Source organism: Galeopterus variegatus, unplaced genomic scaffold (assembly GCF_000696425.1).
Source record: "Galeopterus variegatus unplaced genomic scaffold, G_variegatus-3.0.2 Scaffold423, whole genome shotgun sequence".
Taxonomy (NCBI): Eukaryota; Metazoa; Chordata; class Mammalia; order Dermoptera; family Cynocephalidae; genus Galeopterus; species Galeopterus variegatus.
The window spans coordinates 69,207-90,912 of NW_007726534.1; the positions used below are offsets into that span (position 1 = coordinate 69,207).

A 21,706-nucleotide genomic window follows, 5' to 3' on the forward strand; every position below is an offset into this window, starting at 1 on the left:
AATTATTTGCTATACAGAATAAAGAAAATAAAAGTGGCAAGTTTTTGATATCAAATTTTCATCTGCAACTGTTCTTTTCACGTTTTATTTTTCTAAATTTATTCTTAGTTGTACATATTTGTGGGGTACAGTATGTTATTTCAATACATGCATATATTGTACAATGATTCACTTAGGGTAGATAGCATATCCATCACCTAAGCATTTACCTTTTCTTTGTGGTAATTACATTTACGACCCTCTTTTCTAGCTTTTTAGAAATATATAATACAATATGATTAGCCATAGTCAGCCTATAATACCAGAACTTGTTTCTCCTATCTACCTATAACTTTGTACACATTAATCTACCTCCTTCCCACTGCCCCCAACTCCCTTCCATGCCCAGCCTCTCATAACCATTTTTCTACTTTCTACTTCTACAAGAACCACTTTTTTTTTTCTTTTTAGATTCCACATATGAGTGAGACCAGGCAGTATTTGTCTTTCTGTGCCTGGCTTTCTTCACTTAACATGATGGTCTTCAGTTCCATCCACATTGCTAGAAATGAAATGATTTCATTTTTTTAATAGCTGAGTAGTATTCCGTTGTGTATATATACATTTTTTAAATCTATTCATCCATTGATGGACATTTAGGTTGATTCCATCTCTTGGCTATTGTGAATAGTGCTGCAATGAACATGGGAGCACAGGTGTCTCTTCAATATATAGATTTCGTTTCCTTTGGATACATACCCTGTAGTGGGGTTGCTGGGTCAAAAACCCTAAAGACTACATCAAAAACTTTCTAGCACTAATAAACAAATTCAGTAAAGTTGCAAGCTATATAATCAACATACAAATATCAGTAGCATTTCTATATGTCAATAACAAAATATTTTACAAAGAAATCAAGAAAATAATCCCATTTACAATAGGCACCCCCCAAATGAAATACCTCAGAGTAAATATAAACATGCAAATGAAAGATTTCTACAACAAAAACTATAAAATGCTGATGAAAAAAACTAAAAAAGACACAAATAGAAAGAGGCAAAGGCAAAGCATGACGGCCAACTAAAGGTGTCTGGCGCTCGTTCCCCACCATAAAAAGAGACCAAAATCACCAAGTTTGAAGGTTTGGATCCTCATATTGGCCAGCCGCCCCCCTACCACCCCTCCAAAAAAAGCCCAAAACAACAAACAAATATACTTAGGCTAGACTGACTGAAGAAATACACTGCAGAACACTGAGGAAGTTACAAAATCCTTCTGGAGCGCAGAAGACAGGAATAGCACCATAGAGAGCAGAGCAAGAGCAAGGTATCCAGCCTCTGCCTAGCTGCAGGGACCAGCCTGGAGTCAGGCAGAGAGAAAATAAGCTGGAAAAATCACAGCTGCTTCCACTGCTGCAACAAATACCAGCAATCCCTGCCAAAGAGTCCCCAGTCCATTCAGGCCCCAAACCCAGTTGGAGAGTAAATGGGAGTTTGCACAGCTATCTGGCCTCATAGTAGAAGCCCAGGGAGAGGAACCCCCACCCTGCCCTAAGAAGCTATGGCACAGTGCCATCTTGAAACTGAACCTGCAGCTAAAGTGCGCCCGGCCCTGGACCTGGTGAAACTGACTCCCTCCATCTGGAGGCCTCACCTACATTCTACCATGTTCATACAGGTACCAGCAGGACTGCAATCCTGGCTACCTGGAGCCTAGGCCAGACAGAAATACCAAGACCCCAGCTCCTGAACCCATGTGGCACTCCTGCCCCCACAGGTGAGCAAGCAGACCTGCCAAGCAGGGAAGCCACCAATAGGTGGTAGTCCCCCACATTCATGTGGTCCTGCCCTGCACAACCTGTGGGCCCACTGAGCCCACAGTTGCCCGCACTGCTGACAGCCAGCCTGGCAGACGTTCCTCTTCCCATGTGGCCCTCCACAGAGCCACTGGGGAACTGCTCCCTCCTTGCAGGCTCATTCCAGGCTCAGCAGCTGATCAAGTGGCCCCCTACAGAGCTTACAGGAACTGATGCACCCATGGACACTTACTCTGTGACCAACAGCAGATCAGGCAGGGTCTTCTACCCTCCAAGGCAGGCCCCTGCAGAGACAATGGGTCCTGCGGCACCCTTGCAGGCTTGCTCCAGGCTCAACAGCTGATCAAGTGGCCCTCTACAGAGCTGCCAGGCCCTACTGCCAACAGTGTGTACCTACTCCCTGACCAACAGAAGATCAGGTAGCAGGTTTTCCTCTCCACCACAGACCTCTACCAAGCCACTGGATCCTGCTGCATTCTTACATGCTTGCTCTAGGCTCAGCTCCTGATCCAGAGGCCCTCTACAGAGCTGCTAGGCCCTGTTGCACCAGTGTACACCTGCTCCCTGATCAACAGTGGATCAAGCAGTGGCTCTGACACTACACAGCAGGCTTCGACAGAGCTGCCAGGCCCACAGCCACAACAACCCTGCCCAGTGTCACCCACCTCAATAAGAAACTCCTGAGGGCCCCACTGCCTAGGCTACAATGGTACCCACAGACAACTCCAATATTGAATACAGTTGAGCAGGTCACATGAAGACCACACTACAGAGCTCACCTAGAATCAAACCTAAAACATCCAACCCAACTGTCAATATAGAACACTTTTATGGGAAACAGTTTCTCTCTTCAAAAACTTGTCCAAAATTTAGAAGTAACTATCCCATCAGATGCCCAGACATCAATGCAAAGATATGAGAAACATGAAAAAACAAGGAAACATGACAAACCCAAAAAAGACAATAATTTTCTAGTACCAGACCCCAAACAACAGGAAACAAAATGCCTGAAAAGGAATTCTGGGGCTGGCCCGGTGGCGCACTCGGTAGAGTGCGGTGCTTGGGAGTGTGGCGGCGCTCCCGCCGAGGGTTCGGATCCCATATAGAGACCGGTCCGCTCACTGGTTGAGCGCGGTGCGGGCGCGACACCGAGGGTTGCGATCCCGTTACCAGTCACGAAAAAAGACAAAAAGGAAAAAAAAAAAAAAAGGAATTCTGAACAATAAGGAGATTCAATATGTTGCAAGAAAACATAGATAGAAATCACAATGAAGTCAGAAAAAACATTCCAGGGCATGAAGGAGAAATTCAACAAAGAGATAGATATCTGTATTAGTCCATTTCTGCTGCTTATAACAAAATATTCAGAAGAAAAGGAAACTTATTGCTTACAGTTTTGGAGGCTGGGAATTCGACTATCCAGGGAATATATCTGGTGAGGTGGCTCTACAGCAATGCAGGGTGTCACATGGTGAGAATGGCAGAGCAAAGAGAGAAAACTTCTCATGTGCTCTTCTTTTAAAGCCCCAGAACCATGCCCATGACCATTAAACCATCAACTTCACCTCTTCAAGGCCCACCTTTCAATTACCATAATAGGATTTCCCACCCCAAACAGTTACAGTGAGCATGGGGGTAACATTCAATTGACAGCAATGCCATATAAAAGAACAAAGCAGAAATCCTGAAGTGAAGAATTCATTCAACAAAATAAAAAATAAATCCAAGAGCTTAAGCAACAGGTTAGAAAGAGCAGAAGAAAGAATTTCTGATCTTGATGACAGGGTTTTTGAATTAACTCAGTTGGACCAAAAAAAAAAAAAAAAATCGAACTAAACTAAAAAAATGAAGAAAGCATATGAGATTTATTGGATAAATATGAGGATACAAACATCCATATAATGACTTTTCTGTTAGATGAAGACAAAGAAAAAGGCATTGAAAACCTATTTAATGAAATAATAACTGAAAACTATCCAAGTGTTGGGAGAGATATGGTTTTCCAGATCCAAGAGGCTCATAGATCCCCAAACATATTCAACCCAAAAAGGTCCTCCCAGAGACATAGTATAGTCAAACTGTCAAAAGTCAAACAGAGAATTCTAAAAACAGCAAGAGAAAAGTATGAAGTCACCCATAAAGTAATCCCCATCAGACTAACAGCAGACTTCTAAACAGAATCCTTACAAGCCAGGAGAGAGTGGAATGATATATTCAAAGTGCTAAAAGAAAAAAACTGCCAGCCAAGAACACTATACCCAGCAAAGCTATCCTTCAGAAATGAAGGAGAAATATTGTCTTTCCTAGACAAACAAAAACTGCAGAAATCCACCACTGCAAGGCAGGCCCTACAAGAAATTCTCAAGGGAGTCCTATATCTGGAATCAAAAGAACAATAACTACCATCAAAAACACATGAGAAAGAATAAAACCCACCAGTAAAGCAGATAAACAAATGAGAAACAGAAAGACTGGGTCTTTCCACTATAAAAACACATCAAACAGCATGACAAATGATAAAAGGGAAAGAAAGGAACAAAAGAAATATAAAACCACCACAAAAATTAATAAAATGGCAGTAGTTAAGTCAATACTTCTCAATAACAACCCTGAATATTAATGGATTAAATTCCCCACTTAAAAATATAGACAGGCTGGATGGATAAAAACCAAGACCCAACTATATGCTTGCCTGACAGAAACTCACTTCACCAGTATGGACACACATAGACTAATAGTGAAGAGATGGAAAAAGATATTCCACACAAATGGAAACCAAAAATGAGCAGAAGTAGCTATACTTAAATGGGATAAAACACTTTAAACCAAAAACTATAAAAAGAGACAAAGGAGGACATTGTATAATGATAAAGAGATCAATTCAGCAATAGGATACAATAATCACAAATATATATGCATCCAACATCAGAGTACCCAGATATAAAAGGCAATTATTATTAGATCTAATGGGAGAGATAGGCTCTAACACAACAATAGTTGGGATCATCAACACTGCTCTCTCAGCATTGGACAGATCATCTAGACAAAAAATAAGCAGGGAAATATTGGATTTACATTGCACTTTACAGGGGGTGAGTCAAGATGGAAGAATAGAGGTGTTCAACACACGATCCTCCCACAGAAAGGGACCAGAGCAAAGAATGGACAGCAAAGTACAGGGGAGAGCATTGGTGAAAGAGCATGAAAGGGCAGCAGGAGCCTGTTGAGGACCCTGTGGAGCATGAAAATCAAGCAAGGTCGTGTAGAGGAGAAAGAAGCATGCAGATTCAGCTGCTGCCACATGTCTGACACCAGGATCAGCCAGAAGGAATTCTTCCTTGGTGCAGAAAGAATCTGATTGGCTGTGAGCACTTCCCAGTGGTAACCCTCCTCCTGCTCCTACCCTAGCCCACACTCACCACCACTATGGTTGCCTGTGATTTCGTGTAGTCCCAGAGCCATCACCCTTCTCTCCACACAGGAGTTCATCCTGCACAGTGCACTCAAACACATGACCCACACCACCCATGCAGCCCCACCAAGCCACCCATGTGGCACCAGCCACCTATGCAGCTCCAGCCTTCCAGCAACACATGTGACCTCAGCGTCCCACGTGATACCAATCACCTGGCCATGAGAGCTGTCCCACTTGCCCACCTGGGCCCACCTGTCCAGTGACACATGCAGCCCCACCTGTACTGCCGCCTGCATGTCCCATCCCTCCCAAGTGGGCCCAGCAGTCTAGACACCTACACAGCCTCACCCACCTGACCACCTGCACAGGTCCAGCCACCCAGCTGCCTGTGTGGCCCTACCTGCCATGTGTACTCAGTCATCCAGCTGCCCATGCAGCCCCAAACATCCAGCTGCCCACGCAGTCCCACCACCAGAGCTGCCCATGTGGCCAAACCCACATGCATGAGCCTAACTGTCCAGCTGTCCATGCATCCCCAGTTGTCCTGGTTGCCCACATGGCCCCCACTCACCTGCTCAGCCACAGCCATATCTGCTGGCACCTACTGGAACTACCGAGTCTACCTTGAACAACTGAGTCTACCTGGAACTACTGAAACTACTGAATCTACCACGAACCAAAACTAAAACACCCCACATAATGGGCAATATATAACAAATCTACAGGAGGGAGTCTCTCTCCTCAAAAGCCAACCCAGAGTAACAGAAGAAGCAACCAATTGACCAGATGACTGGAAATCAAAATAGGGATATGAGAAATACAAAAGAACAAGAAAGCACAACATCACCAAAGGAATACTGTAATTCTCAAATACCAGACCCACAAATGACAGGAAACCCTATAAATGTCTAAAAAAAAAAAAAAAATTCCAATTAGCAATCTCAAAGAGACTTAGTAGGACACAAGAAGACTCAGTTAGGGCCGAGCCCGTGGCGCACTCGGGAGAGTGCAGCGCTGGGAGCGCAGTGGCGCTCCTGCCATGGGTTCGGATCCTATATAGGGATGGCTGGTGTGCTCACTAGCTGAGCGCGGTGCGGCCGGTCTCGAAAAGGACAAAAAAAAAAAAAAAGACTCAGTTAGACAACAAAGTGAAAGGAAAAAAACAATCCAGGACATGAAGGAGGAAATTTAAAAGAAGATAAATACCATAAAAAAGAATGTAGCAGAACTCCTAGATTTGAAAGACTCATTCAACGAAATAAAAACTACAATTGAGAGTGTAAGCAACAGGCTAGAGCAAGCAGTAGAAAGAATTTCTGATCCCAAAGACAGCCTTATCAAAATATGCAAGTAGACAAAAAAAGAAAGAAAAAAAGAATTTTTAAAAAGTGAAGAAAATCTAAGAGAGCTAGTAGACAATCTTAAAAGCACAAATATAGAAATCATGTGTTTTCCACAAGGAAGAGGAGAAAGGAAAAGACACAAAAAACAAACACATTCAATGAAATTAAAGTGGAAAACTTCCCAGGTATTGGTAGAGATACAGACTTCCACATTCAAGAGGCTCAAAGACCCCCAGATTCAATCCAAAAAGGTCCTCTCTGAGACACATTATATTCAAATTGGCAAAGCTCAAAGACAAAGAGAGAATCTTAAAAACAGCAAGAGAGAAGCATCAAGTCACCAATAAGGGAGCCTCCATCAGACTACCAGCAGACTTCTCAACAGAAACCCTAAAGGTCAGAAGAGAATAAGATGATATATTCAAAGTACTACAAGAAAAAAAACCTGCCAGCCAAGAATACTATACACAACAAGGCAATCCTTCAGAAATGAAGGGGAAATAGGGTATTTCCCAGACAAACAAAAACTGCAGGATTTCACCACCACACAACCAGCTCTACAAGAAATCCTTAAGGGAATCCTGCACCTGGAAACAAAACAATGATAATCAGTACCACGAATACACAGGAAAGAACACACCCCACTGGTATAGCAGATATGCAAACAAGAAAGAGAAAGAAACTATACCACACCACCTCAAAAAACCAACAAACACCGAAGACAAACAATAAAAGGAGAGGAAAGGAACAAAAGATGTTTAAATCAACCATATGAAAAGCAATTAAATGTCAGGAGTAAGATGATACCTTTCAATAGCAACCCTAAATGTAGATGGATTAAATTCTCCACCCAAAAGACACAGACTGACTGACTGGATTAAAACCCTTAACCTAACTATATACTGTCTTCAAGAGACTCACCTCACCTATACACACAGACTAATAGTGAAGGGATGGAAAAAGACAGATCATGCAAATGGAAACTAAAAATGAGCAGGAGTAGCTATACCTATATTGGATAAAACAGATTTTAAACCAAATGCCATAAAAAGAGACCAAAAAAGGCCATTATATAATGATAAAGGGAACTATCCAGCAAGAAGACATAATAATCATAAATATATATATACACCCAACACTGCAGCATCCAGATATATAAAGGAAACACTATCAGACCTAAAGAAAGAGATAGAACCAAATATAATAATAGTTGGGGACCTGGACACATCACGTAGGCAACAAACCAACCAAGAAACACAGAATTTAACTGCACTTTAGACTAACTCAACTTGGCAGATATCTATAGAACATTTCATGGCACAACTACAGAATATACATTCTTCTCATCAGCACATAGAACATTCTCCAGGATAGGCCACATGTTAGATCACATATCAAATCTCAACAAATTTTAAGAAACCGATAACAAGCAAAACTCGGGAAACTATAAATACACATGGAAATTAAACAACATGCTCCTGAATGACCTATGGATCCAAGAAGAAATTAAACAGGAAATCAAAAAATTTCTTGAACCTAATGAAAATAAAGACACATCATACTAAAACCTGTGGGATACAGCAAAAGCAGTAGTAAGAGAGAAGTTTATTGCAATAAACACTTACATCAAAAGAATAGAAAGATTTCAAATAAACAACATAATAATACACAAAGAACTAGAAAAAGAACAATCCACTTCCAAAATTAGTAGATGGAAATAAAGATCAGGGCAGAACTAGATGAAATAGAGACATAAAAAACAATACAAACGATCAATGAAACAAAAAGTTGGTTGTTTGAGAAGATAAACAAAATAGACAAACCATTAGCTAGACTAACTAGAAAAATAAGAGAGAAGGCCTAAATAACAAAAATCAGAAGTGAAAGAAGAGACATTATAATCAATACCACAGAAATACAAAGAATCATTAAAGACTATCATATATATCTATACATCAGCAAATTTGAAAACCTGGAGGAAATAATTTTCTGTACACATGCAAACTATCAAGACTGAACCAAGAAGACACAGAAAACCTGAACAGACCAGTAACAAGCAACAAAATTGAAGCACTAATCAGCAGTCTCCCAACATATTAAACCCCAGGACTGGATGGCTTTACTGCTGAATTTTACCAAACCTTTAAAGAGGAATTATTATAAATTCTCTTCAAACTATGCCAGAGGCCACTCTCCCAAACTCATTCCATGAGGCCAATTATCACCCCGATATCAAAACCAAAGATAAAACAAAAAAGAAAACTACAGGCCAATATCTCTGATGAACATAGATGCAAAAATCCTCAACAAAATATTAGCAAACAGAATACAGCAACACATCAAAAACATTATACACCACAATCAAATGGGATTCATCCCAGGGATATAAAGATAGTTCAACATCCACAAGTCAATAAATGTGATACACCACATCAACAAAATCGACAAAAACCATATGATCATCTTAATAGATGCAAAAAAAGCATTTGACAAAATTCAATGTCCCTTCATGATAAAGATTCTCAGTAAATTAGTTATAGAAAGAATGTATCTCAACACAATAAAAGACATACACAACAAACCCTATATAATGAACTATGATAAAGGATAAAGAAAAAAATGAGAAGGGTTAATATGTCTAAAATGGTTAAGATAATGCCAGGGCAATATTAAGCAATAAAAAAAAATGATAGCTGTTATTACTAACTATAGACCACTAGCAGTAAGTGATTTCATTCTCATTTGTAACCATTTCTATGTATCTTTCTCTTCCACCAGATTGAGCTCTTTGAGGAAGAATAGTGTGTCTTATTTATCTTTGCTTCTTCCCAATGCCTAGCCTAGAAGTTAGCACATTGTAGGTTACTATTAATTATTAGTGTATGTTTGAATCAATGAATCAAATTCCCTGCTTCTAAGCCATTCATATAACTTTTTTTAGAGATTCTATTAGGACATTATCACCTTAATATCAATTCAGAAAAATAGATGTTTCCAAGAAAGGCACCTGTCAATTCAATGATGCAAATTTACTAAGCAGCTAATAGTATGATTGATGGGAGTTTTCCAGTACTGCAGACTACAGTATTAGCATGAAGAAGAAAATGAGTCACTTCACACTATATGAAAACTGAGAATATGGTTTCTCATTTTTAACGGACAGGACGGACTCCTGCTTCTATTTTCAATCAATTTAGTATCCTACAAGGTTTCATGAAATGAATTATCTGAAGAATAATCTACCCAATGCTGATCAAAAATAAGCATGAGGACTTCAAATTAAGTTCAAGGACACATAATAATATGAGAGCCAGCAAGACCTATTAACTCCCTCTTTGCTTTTGGCAGCGGGCAGATCCCCAAAACAGTAATATACCTTTCCTTGTTTATTGAAGGCCATCTTTTATGGCTATAGATTGAATTTTAAAAACACAAGTTTTTATTTTTGCTGCTACTCAAGATAATATAATTTTCATTTTAAACTATTCATGGAGAAAAAATATATATACTTCTCAGCTTTGATCTAATGGTAGGCATACAGAGGGTAAAGAGAATCCACAACTTTAAATGCAAGTTGTGCTAAAAAATCAACTTTAGTAAACATGTTGTTTGAAACCAAGTATACATATTTTCCTAGAGAAACCATGTTAGAGTTGGAGGCCAAGTCTCCAGTTGGTCTTTGTAAGACTGAAGCACTACTTAACACCTAATAAAATACTGAAAAACCTAATCCTCTAGGTCTGACACTTTATGGGAAAACGTATGCAGAGTTCTCATCTGGGAAAAACAATTCTTTGTTTCTCTGTAGTCTAACATGTATTCTAACCAGCAGAAGTCACAACAGGATAGAAGCTAGGAAAAGAGGATTTCAGTCAGTGAACAAAAAGAAAAAAAATTTTCTGCAATAGGATATGTCTTAGTCCAGTTTGGCTCCCTTCAACACTTCATTTTTTTCCTGAAGATCCCAGCAAATGTCCTATTCTACTTACAAGAAAAAAACTTGGAGTTTCTAGTAGAAGATTATCTCTTTCCCAGAGTCACTACAGGAAAAAGAGCACCTGTTCTGACTGCATCCCCGTTCTCAGTTGTTGATTAGTAAAGCAAGCATTTCAACCACAGTGATGTTCGATAGTCATACTTTATTGATACTAATTACCCGAGTCTCAGGAAATAGCTCAGAAGTAGTTTCCCTGCTAAAGAGTTATTATCTCATATCTTATACATCAATCTTATATATCAATAACCACTATACAGCAAATATCTGCCACAGCTAGGGAGTAATACAAACCTTCAATGTGATTTGGCTATAAACATTTTCTTTCACTGAAAATTAATTCTGAATTACCTGAAGCAAAGGTTGCTCAAACAATATCAAGTGTATTCCAAGGAAATGCAAAGTAGCCTAGCTACTGTTCTGTAGACTCAATCCCATATATCCAACATCCAATTTATGAGTTGTTTTTGTTTTTAATGAAGCACAATTACCACAGGTATTAAAACTATATTACCTTCATAATGTTAACTAAATCTGTTTGATAGTAGCGATCCTGATGTGCATTTGCTGCTGCTAGTGTAAGAAGATAATCATTCCTTGCGTGGGTAGCCTTTGAATTACACTCAGATCTCCGGGCTTTTAACTAAAATACAGTAAAAGAAATAAATCAGTGCCAACTGATATTGCACTGCAAGACACATAAGGCTACTACTCCTAGCTGGCAGTTATAAGCTCCCCACCAAGAATAACAATGTAGAGAAAACATTTAGATGTATATAAATATTATTCATCACTATTGAGTAATGAAACAATGACTAGAACTGTTACACATGGTAAAAGCACTTTCAAATATTTTTTAATTATGCTTAACATATTTCCAAAGCTTTCTAGAGAATGTCGATATTTTCATTTTATTCAGATGGGAAAATAAAGGTTCCAAATTGCAGAAGGTACCTTATCTTCAAATCCAGTGGAGTTAGAAAATAGTTTTTTAAAAAATCAACATTCTTAACGTGTCAGAACTATATGCTAGCTGGGAGCCTGGCAGCCAAAGCCAAGTTGCTAAGCTTACTTATCAGGTATTCCATAGCTCAAAGGTCACATAGGAAAAATTCACTTGTATCTGACCCAGAATAAATGCACAGAGGTCTAAGTTGGAATAAAATGGATTTTGTAGAGCTTTCTAAAGCCTCTGGACTAATTCTCCTGGACTAAGTGTTAAAGACAACAGGCTACCCCAAGTGTTAAAGTATAGAAAGTCATCCCTAAAGCAGTCTTGAGAAGTAAACTGTGTCCCAAATGCTGACACCTAGGTGAAAAACCCTCAATGAACTGGGAGAGAAAGTTTTTCCCTGAGTTAATGACTTTAAAATTCTTCTCTAAGGTAGAAATAACCCGCCTCCACCCTCTAAATATCCAACTCTTTATAAGCTAAGAGGTTTCTTAATTGTGAAATACTTTTCAAAAACTCACCTTCACACTTGCCTTCTGTAAACTGATTCTTGATTGAAAAAGACTAAGTTTAGATCTACAATAAAAATAGAAAAGTATGCTTAATAAAATTACCAAATTATATAATAAAATTACTAAATATTATAATTACTCAAATTTTTAAATGGCTTTTTCAAAACACAATTCAAAAAAAGAATTAAAAAATGGAAAACCAAGAGCAATGATTATTTTCCTTTTTTTTTTTTTTACTATAAGAATAATTTACTCTCATGGTAATATAGTAAATACTGGGATTAATATAACAAAAATATCCTGAATGACAAAAATACAATTTCAGAAAGAAAATATCAAGATATACTGGTGCTCATAATAACAAAAGCCATCAAACTACAGGTTACTCCCAGTATCATACAATTTTACACACTTCAGTTCCTGCAAGGAAGGTAAGAGAAACCCATGGACAACCAACTTATGGAGGCAAAGGTTAGCAGGCTTTCAGGGCTGTGAGTGATAGGCTGTAATAACAACAGGAATGTCATCTACAGGCTCTAGAGTCCTTACTTCCATTATTTCCTGCATTAAAAGTTCTTGTTTGGGTGCCTGCCTGTATGTCCCCTCCACTCTTAAAGGTATTCTGAACTTATTGAGAAAATCCTTAGCCTTTCCACTCAGTATGATTTTGTTCTCTGTATTTAATCTTTTCCCACTCTGGTGTTCTTATATCCTTCAATCCCTTTCAGAGATGGGAGGGGAATCATAATCTAACAATCATTAGTAAAAATAAGTTGGTTTTAATCAAACAATTAGAGATAACCATACAGAGAAAGTCTATATAAAAATGCTAAGGAACAAACAACATTCCCATGACCAGTGATTTTTTTGAAGCTGCGATGTTTGTCTTGACTGCAATGTCATGGTGATTGCCATGGGAGAATTCAATGCATGTGCTGGAAGCTATGCCATAATATGAAGTAAAGTTGCAGACTACTTGGGATTGGAAAATGGAGCAGCCAGTCTCTGTACGGCCAATGTGAAGAGGAGAGCAAAAGCAGACTCTTATTTCTAACAAAAGAGAGAACACATTCAGGGATGAACACATATGCATCCTAACTAGTTCCCCCCTGTTAAAAAAAAAAAAATTGGGTCTAAAAGTTAAAGAGCAAACTTTAAGATTTGACAGAACCTGTTCATGGTAAGAAAGACTATGTTTGGGGTGTTCCCAGTTTTCCTTTTTCTATAGTCATCCAAATGGGTGGAGTTGCATCTAGACTTTCCAATATAAGGTTTTAAGTTTCTGGCTTCTGCTTCATTTGCTAACCTTCATATACTTCTTGTACAATATTAAGGTAGGAATTAGTAACAGACAGAATAAGATAGTACCTGGCCTCAAACATTACAATCTAGAAAAAAATAAGATAGGATTTTTACAAATCATACACTATGAAAATAATGAACTATAGTGCATGCTACTCTTTACCATTTACCCCTCAAATGTTAATGTTCCTTGGGGTTCCAAACACAACTTCTCATCTTATCCTAAATATGATTTCATCTCTAACTATCGTCTCATAGTCACCTCACCCGCAAAGCAAGATCTTCAGGCACAAATTTTCAGCTGAAGGTCAGATATTTGACTATCTGCCAAACATATTCACCCCAATGTCTCCTAGGCTCTTCAGAATCTACATATACAAAATGGAACCCATCATCTCCTCCAAACTGTATCCCTCTCTTCCTTCTATGGTCTCTCCTAATATGCGCATCTCACCATCTATTAAAGCATCTATCAAAACTATATGTAGTCCAGTTTTCACTTCCTCTTCCTGATCTTATCTCTAATGAAAAAAATTATATTCATTTTTCAAGACTCTTTCCAAACATCATTTTTTAATAAAGATTTCCCTTACCATTAGGCAAAATTAATCTCTCCATTTTCTGTGCTTTCATAACAATGTTTTCACATTACTACTGTAAAAAATACATTATTAGTTACTAGGTGAATGACTTCAGGCATTTAATTTATCTGAGTTTACTGTGAAAAATCAAATTGTAAAGTTATTTTAAACACATTTTCTAATAAAGGCTTTAAACTCCTTGAGGACACAAAACTTACCTTACTCATCTCTACCCACAGTACCCAATATAAAGTAATTACTCAATAAACATTTAGTGAATCAATGTTTATTGAATGAATGAAGCTAAAGAGGCATTTCTTACTCTGTACTTGAATTAATTTTCCAGAAAAGCTACACATTGAACTAAAATGTCTAACTTGCTGTATTACCTTTGAATTTGGGCAATATTAGAAGGAAGTTCCTGTGACCAGCTCTATGAATTAGATCCTGTCAAATCCATACTTCTCAAGAACAGCCTGCCACTGTCCTCATTTTCACCCTGAAGGCCATGGCTAAATTAGGTATTTATATATGTTCTACAAACCTGTCGACTTTCTGTACTAGAATCCCTGAGAGTTTAAAAAACAAGTTACTAAAAACCAGCATGACAGGATATTCCTAATGAAGATCTCCTAAACTAAAAACTTCAGGTCTTATTGGGAAAATGGGTTCATTGACTCTATGCAAGTACAAAATATCTGTATGCTCAAAAAATAAAACAATAAGGACAATAAACTAAATTAGGAAAATACTCAATATGTTTTCCTGTAATATCAGGAAATTGATGTTTATGAGTATTAATTTACCATCTCTTGGCATTAAATAAACTTTTCGGGAGCTCCTGAATTTTCCCAAGATGCTTATCAGGTTGTTTAAATTTCTTGCAGATAAAAAACATTAGAAAGACACCCCTCTTTGCTGGTCTGTTGTAGAAGTGTTCAAAGCCTTTCTGATTTAATGACTAGGAGTTTGGACTGCTAGATTTTACATCAGTCAGCATATTGAACAGGAGTCTCAGGTTTCCTGCTCACAGACCTCTTCGGAGTCCTATAACATATATTTATTTTTTCTCATCAACTTTTTATCTTTCCTTAAGTTGTCACTGTAAACATTTCTACTCTATAACTTGCTTTGTATATCCTTCTATTACTAATTGCTGGTTCCTACTTTTCCTAGTTATTCTTAAAAAATAAAGAACTTGTAATTCAAATATACTGAAAGTGAAATTCACACAATTGCTAAAGCACACATGAAAAAGTATATATACTAGAATTTCATGTAAAAGAAACAACAGTGCCTGGGACAGAGTTTCTATAAGGAGGTCAGTGCTCTTATTCACTTAATGTGTCCATGGTCCTTCAATGGCATCCTGAAGATCACAAGGATTTCCAACTACAGTTGATCTAGAACCTAACATGAGAAAACGAGGCCCTTAAACCTTGATATTCAGACACCTTAGCAACTTTAATTAGACTTTTGATAAACTTCCAAGTTTGTAAATACAGTGTTCATTATCTTCTTTCTTTTTCAAAATGCAATTTAATATGAAAACTCAACTAATCGAATATTCCCATTTTGCCATATTAATTTAGATTAAAATCAGCCAATACAAAAGAAAAATGTGATCTAAAGTAATTAATTTTATTTGTAGGTCAAATGAAACCAACACAACCTAAGAATGAGTCTATGTTCTGTATTAACAGAGAACAAAATATTAGCAAAGATAATATTTATTTGCATAATCATTTTCTCAGAAATGCTAAAACACATACTTTGCCTCGATGTCAGCTTTTTCTCGTACTGCATGAGCCATCTGTTCAGTCTCAAAGTACTTCTTTTTGCCTTTAGTTAAATCTTTCACTGTCTCTTGTAATTCAGTTTGGATCTTTGTCAGCTGGTCCACACACTGTAAAATACAAAAGTGCAATTATTATGATTTTAGTTTTCAGGCTTACAGAGAATGACTTTGTCCTAAGGACTACACATTATACCTTCAATATAGAAACCTAGGAGAAGAATCTGCTATTTCAGTGTCCTTCAAATTGCAAATTAAAATCCAGTGAACAGCTGGTACTCCCATCTCAACTATCCAATAGTGTCACAGTTTGCCTAACAACCATGCTTTGAGAAATAACCTGAGTGCTGCTGATGACTGATGTTAAGGTTAAGGCATAAGAAGAGCACCTATGAAAATACTCTTATGTTGGAGATTTCATCGCAATAAAGGTAAAAGAATAAAGCAATTCTCTATTTCTACATAACCTTAATAAAGTCTCCCTATATGTTTGGATAACTTATGGTGCAAAGGGTACTGAAGGATTCACCCCTAGACAAGAAGGAGTGAAATCCGAGATGTCTGACTCGAGAAGTCTGATTCCCAAGAGAAGGAGAGAAGCAGGAAACATGGACATCATATAACAATTTTTACTTAAAACTATACCCAGCCCAACTTCCTAAATACATATGTATATTCTGGGAGAAGGGATAGACATTATTAAGCAATAAACTCTTATAACACATTGTGGCCAAAGTAACAATTCTTTGAAACCCTTCTGGGTTTCCAAACGTGAGTTATTTCTTCCATTTTGAAACAAACCATTGAGAAGTTTCACTAGCCTGAGACCAGCTCAGAGCAACCACCATCTAAAAACTTCTGAGCCTGGAATAGCACTGTCAGTGTTTGGTGGAGACTGACAAAAGCTCAACAATACAGAAGGAGACACGAGTGAGGGACTATTATGCTGAGTTACAGCATGAAGTAGAGCAAAGACATCAGAAGGTCAAGGATAAAGCAAGAATAAACTTAAACTTACGTATGACATATAGACTGGAGCTTTCCAGAAATAGTTAGGTGTTCAGAAAGGACTACTTTAGAGGGGGTGAGAGATCTGGAAGGTTCTGTGTGGGCAGGTAAAAGCAAAATAACCACTCACACTTAATAGGTGTCAGGTGGTGAATAAAGGGTTTTTTTAAAAAAATAAAACAAAACCCTTTTCCCTCTTCACGAAAACTGGACCTTTGCTTAACTTTCTAAGTCAGTGTTTCAGTAGAAACCCGAAGAAAAGATACAATGTCAACTGTGTTATTAGGCAACATTGCTTATAAGCCTTGATATGTAAACCACATCAATTTGGGACAAACTATAAATGAACTATAAATATTCTATAGAGAAGCAACGGCCTTGGGATCTGTGATTATGGTGATTCATGTATCTGAGTGTGTTTCTTGCAGGGACTCTTGAAAGTCTGACCAAATAGAGTTATAATAAAAGATTTCAGGGCCGGCCCGGTGGCGCACTGCTACAGTGCGCCGCTTGGGAGCGCGGCGGCGCTCCCGCCGAGGGTTCGGACCCCACATACAGACCGGTTCCCGCTCACTGGCTGAGCAAGGGGCGGGCACAGCACCGAGGGTTGCGATCCCGTTGCCGGTCCCCGGTCTGGTACGGGCGCGACACTGAGGGTTGCGATCCGTTGCCGGACACGAAAAAAGACAAAAAGGAAAAAAAAAAAAAAAAGATTTCAGTCTCCTTTAGAGTCTGAGACTGCCCCTGTACATTGAGTCTCATTTCCTCATCCCAGACCTGTCACCTGGAGAACCAAACAGAATGACTGATTTGTTGAAGAAACCAGATATTAGTCCTGCGGTTTCCAGAGCCTAGATAATGATGACTGATGTGTCATTTAATCATTTCCTCTTTTTTTATTCCTTTACTTTTTATTGTATAAATTTAAGGTATATGATAAGGATAGAATTGTGGAAGCAAGTTTTATGTATGAGAAGCTTGATCCCCACTGTGATTGTTGGGAGGGTGGGAAATCCTATCATAGTAATTGAAGCAGGGGGTCTTGAAGAGATGATTGGATTGTGAATTCTATGCCTAGTAAATGGATTGATCCCTTCACTCAGTAATAAGTTGATACATTAATGGTGGTCATGGATGGTTCTGATGGCTTTAAAAGGAGCCAACTGAGAAGGTTAGCTATCTCTTCGCTCTGTCACTTTCTGCCATGTGAAACCCCTATGTTACTATAAAGCCACCACCAAAAAAGACCCTCACCAGATGTGTTCCCTGGACTTTGGACTTCCCAGCTTCTGAAACTGTAAGCAATAAATTTCACTTTCTTACAATTACCCAGTTCCAGGTATTTTTGTTACAAGCAACAGAAATGGACTAATACAGTATACAACATAATGAGACACACACTGGTGGGAGGATTAATTCCACTACTGCCAGATGCTACTCTGCTGGCAAACTGTGTTCCCTCTTGCAGTGTGGCCTATGATAATCACATGAGTCTGAATGCATAGTTACACCCAAAAAGATCCCCTGTGGGCACTGCACAGGCACTATATTTAGCACTTTACAGGTATTATCATATTTAGTCCTTGAAACTAAACTTCGTTAGCTTAGTTTCAAGGACTCTGTGAAAAAGGTATTATTAGTAGTAGTCCCATTTTAAGATGAAGAAACAGACTCAGAAGTTAAATAACTCATCCAAAGTCATACAGCAAGGAAGTGATGATACCATTTACCATGTAACCCATTTTAAATGTGTACCCCAGTTTTGTGATGACCAGATCTTTAAGCTTTCATATAATTTATCTTAAAATAGTAAGCTTTTTAAAAAACTGACATATAATTCACATACCACAAAATTCACCTTTTGAAGTGCACAATTCAGTGGTTTTTAGTATATGCAAAAGGTTGTACAGTCAAAACCACAATCTAATTCCAAAATATTATCCTCATTCCCCAAAGAAACCCTGTACCCATTAGCAGTCACTCCCCATTTCCCCCCACCCTCCAGCAACAATTAATCTACTTTCTGTCTCTATGAATTTCCTATTCTGGACATTTCATACAAATGAAATCATATAATATGTGACCTTATGTGTCTCACTTCTTTTACTTAGCATAATGTTTCCAGGGTTCAGCCAGGTTGTAGCTTCCTTTTTATGGCTGAATAATACTTCATTGTATGCATATACTAAGATAATAAGATTTTATCTTGCAGAGAACTTTCTTTCCCCTTATCATATACAAAGTTCTTGTTTAATAAATGATATGACGACAATTTGACACTCCCATAGAAAAGTGGTAAACATCTTAATAATGCCTTATTTGCAGGTGTAAAGAGTGATGGAGTATTCCATGGCCACAATCAGATATTAAGAACCAAAAACTGGGCATGTTCTAAAAAATACAAGTGCGTTTAAGGGGAAAATGTGATAGGCTATTTAAAAGAGGACTCAGCTATGAGGTATCTATATCCAAAGTGTTCATCCAAAACAAAGGTGTTTGGCCTCAGGAAAACGAATCAATATGGTTTAGGCCGAAGGAAAGCCACAAAGTCCTGTGGTGATGTACATGCACTGAAAGAGTCTGATAATTTGAATATTTTGAGAGGAAAGTAAACACAGTAGGCCAAAGATTTCCCTGGGGATTGCACAACATCTGGATAGGGTCCCAATATTTCCATACAAATGAATACCATGAGTACCTGTGAATGAGAACACATGCACACACACACACACACACGCTCATGTACACACACACAGTGTCACTTACTCCTTACATCTCTATCCTTTGAAGAACAGTACATCTTTCTGAGTCCTGAGATTAAACATCTTATGGAGATTATTTAATTCATTTTCACCTATAAAGGGTTATTTATTAACAAATTACTTTCTATACAAGCCACAATACCAGGCGCATTTTGTAATAATTCATATCTTTTTAAAAGAACTTGTCAAAAATATCACAAACTCTGATTCTATTTCTACTTGCTTTTCCCCCTTTACATAAGGTTATAAGATACTGTTCATCAAACATCATTAGAGATAGCCTGCATGCACAATGAATAGATCTCCTGTGATCCTTTCTTCCTTAGCATTCAGTAAATCCAAATGCTTTCCATCACCCAATGAACTGTTTCAAGTCAGAGTAATTTGGGTTCCTCTTCAAAGGAAAGTGCTCTGAACATAGCAAAATATCAAAATATTTATTAAATAAAAGTTATCAAATTTAACTTGCAAAGAAAATATTACCTGGGATTTCCCTTCCAACTTTTAAAATTAATTTCTTCTGTAGGAATACAGCTTTCTGGGTGAACCGTGTTATATATTTATTTATTTATTGACAGGTTTTTAAAATTGGAACAATTGATTATATACCTTAGTGGGTATATTAGTCTGTTTCTGTTGCTTATAATAAAGTACACTGAACTGGGTGATTTATAATTGAAATTTACCGCTTACAGTTTCTGAGGTTGGGAAATCAGTCCAAAGTCCATCTGGTGGTGGCTACAGTGACCCAGGGGTCTCACACTGCAAGATGGTGGAAGCAGAGAGAGCAGAGAGAGAGGATACTCTCTTTTTTTATAGCCCTCAGAACCATGCCCTGACCACCATTATTAATCCATTCACTAGGGCATGGTCCTACAATCTAATCACCTCTTCAAAGCTCCACCTTTCAATTACCATAATATGATTTCCCACACTCTTAACAGTCACAGTAGGGGCTAAGCTTCTAATACATAAAACTTGGGGGACACAATTCAAGTTCCAGTGAGTTTTGGGGGGACATAATTCAATCCACTATAGTGGGGTACAGAATTGAATACCAATACATGTGCACAACATGTGGTGATCAAGTCAGGATAATTAGTATACTCAAGTTTACAAAATGTAATCAATCTTTGTGACCCTTAACTAATTTCTCACTAACCCCCCTCTTCTTCCCCCTTTCCCACCTCTAATTAACCACAGTTCTGTTCTCTTTTTTTGTTTGTTTTTGAAAGTTCAATATATTATTGTGATTCTCCTCTCTCTCTCCCACCTCTCCCTCTCCCTCTCTCTCTGTTTCTCTTTCTTTTACCTCCCACTTACAAGTGAGGACATGAGGTATTTCTCTTTCTCTGCCTGGCTTATTTCACTTAACATAATTTTCTCTAAGTTTATCTATGTTGCTGCGAATGGCAGAATTTCATTCTTTTTTTATGGCAGAATAGTATTTCATTCTGTATACATACCACATTTTCCCTATTCAGTCATCTGTTGATGGACATTTGATTGTTTCTAATTCTTGGCTACTGTAAATAGAGCTGCAATAAACATGGGAGTGCAGGTATCCCTTCAACATGATGATTTCCATTCCTTTGGAAATCTCCCTATTTTTTTCCATAATGGATGCACTAATTTACAGAAGCTTAATAATATCTGTGTTAAGAAAAGCCTTGGTGTATACAGCCAGAGGAAATAAAATCACTACCTTGTAAAGACCTCTCCACTCCCATGTACATTACAGCATTATACACAATAGCCAAGATATGGAAATAAGAGGTATCCTTCAATAACTGAATGAATGAATTAAAAAAAAAAAAACCGGGCCGGCCCAGTGGCACACTCAGTAGAGTGCGGCGCTTGGGAGCGCGGCGGCACTCCCGCAGAGGGTTCGGATCCCATATAGAGACCAGTCCGCTCACTGGTTGAGCGCAGTGCAGGCGCGACACTGAGGGTTGCGATCCTGTTACCGGTCACAAAAAAAGACAAAAAACAAACAAACAAAAAAACCTACAGTGTGTAAATATGTACAATATAGTATTATTCAGCATTAAAAACGGAGATCCTAGGCCGGCCCGTGGCTCACTCGGTAGAGTGCGGTGCTGATAACACCAAGGCCACGGGTTCGGATCCTATATAGGGATGGCCAGTTTGCTCACTAGCTGAGCGTGGTGCTGACAACACCACGCCTAGGGTTGAGATCCCCTTACCGGTCATCTTTAAAAAAAAAAAAAAAAAGGGGGCCGGCCC

General features: G+C 38.3%; 1 protein-coding gene across 1 annotated transcript in view; it reads right to left on the minus strand.

Annotated features, from left to right (window-relative positions):
* Window positions 1-21,706, minus strand: part of LOC103587143 (FCH and double SH3 domains protein 2-like) — a gene marked incomplete at its 3' end in the record, with an annotated part of 256,186 nt that overhangs the window by 67,553 nt on the left and 166,927 nt on the right. The window contains exons 6-8 of the mRNA XM_008568560.1: window positions 15,667-15,800; window positions 12,021-12,075; window positions 11,062-11,190 (exon numbers count right to left, since the gene is read on the minus strand). Coding sequence (XP_008566782.1) covers window positions 11,062-11,190; window positions 12,021-12,075; window positions 15,667-15,800 — 318 coding nt within the window. The remainder of the gene's footprint in view (window positions 1-11,061; window positions 11,191-12,020; window positions 12,076-15,666; window positions 15,801-21,706) is intronic.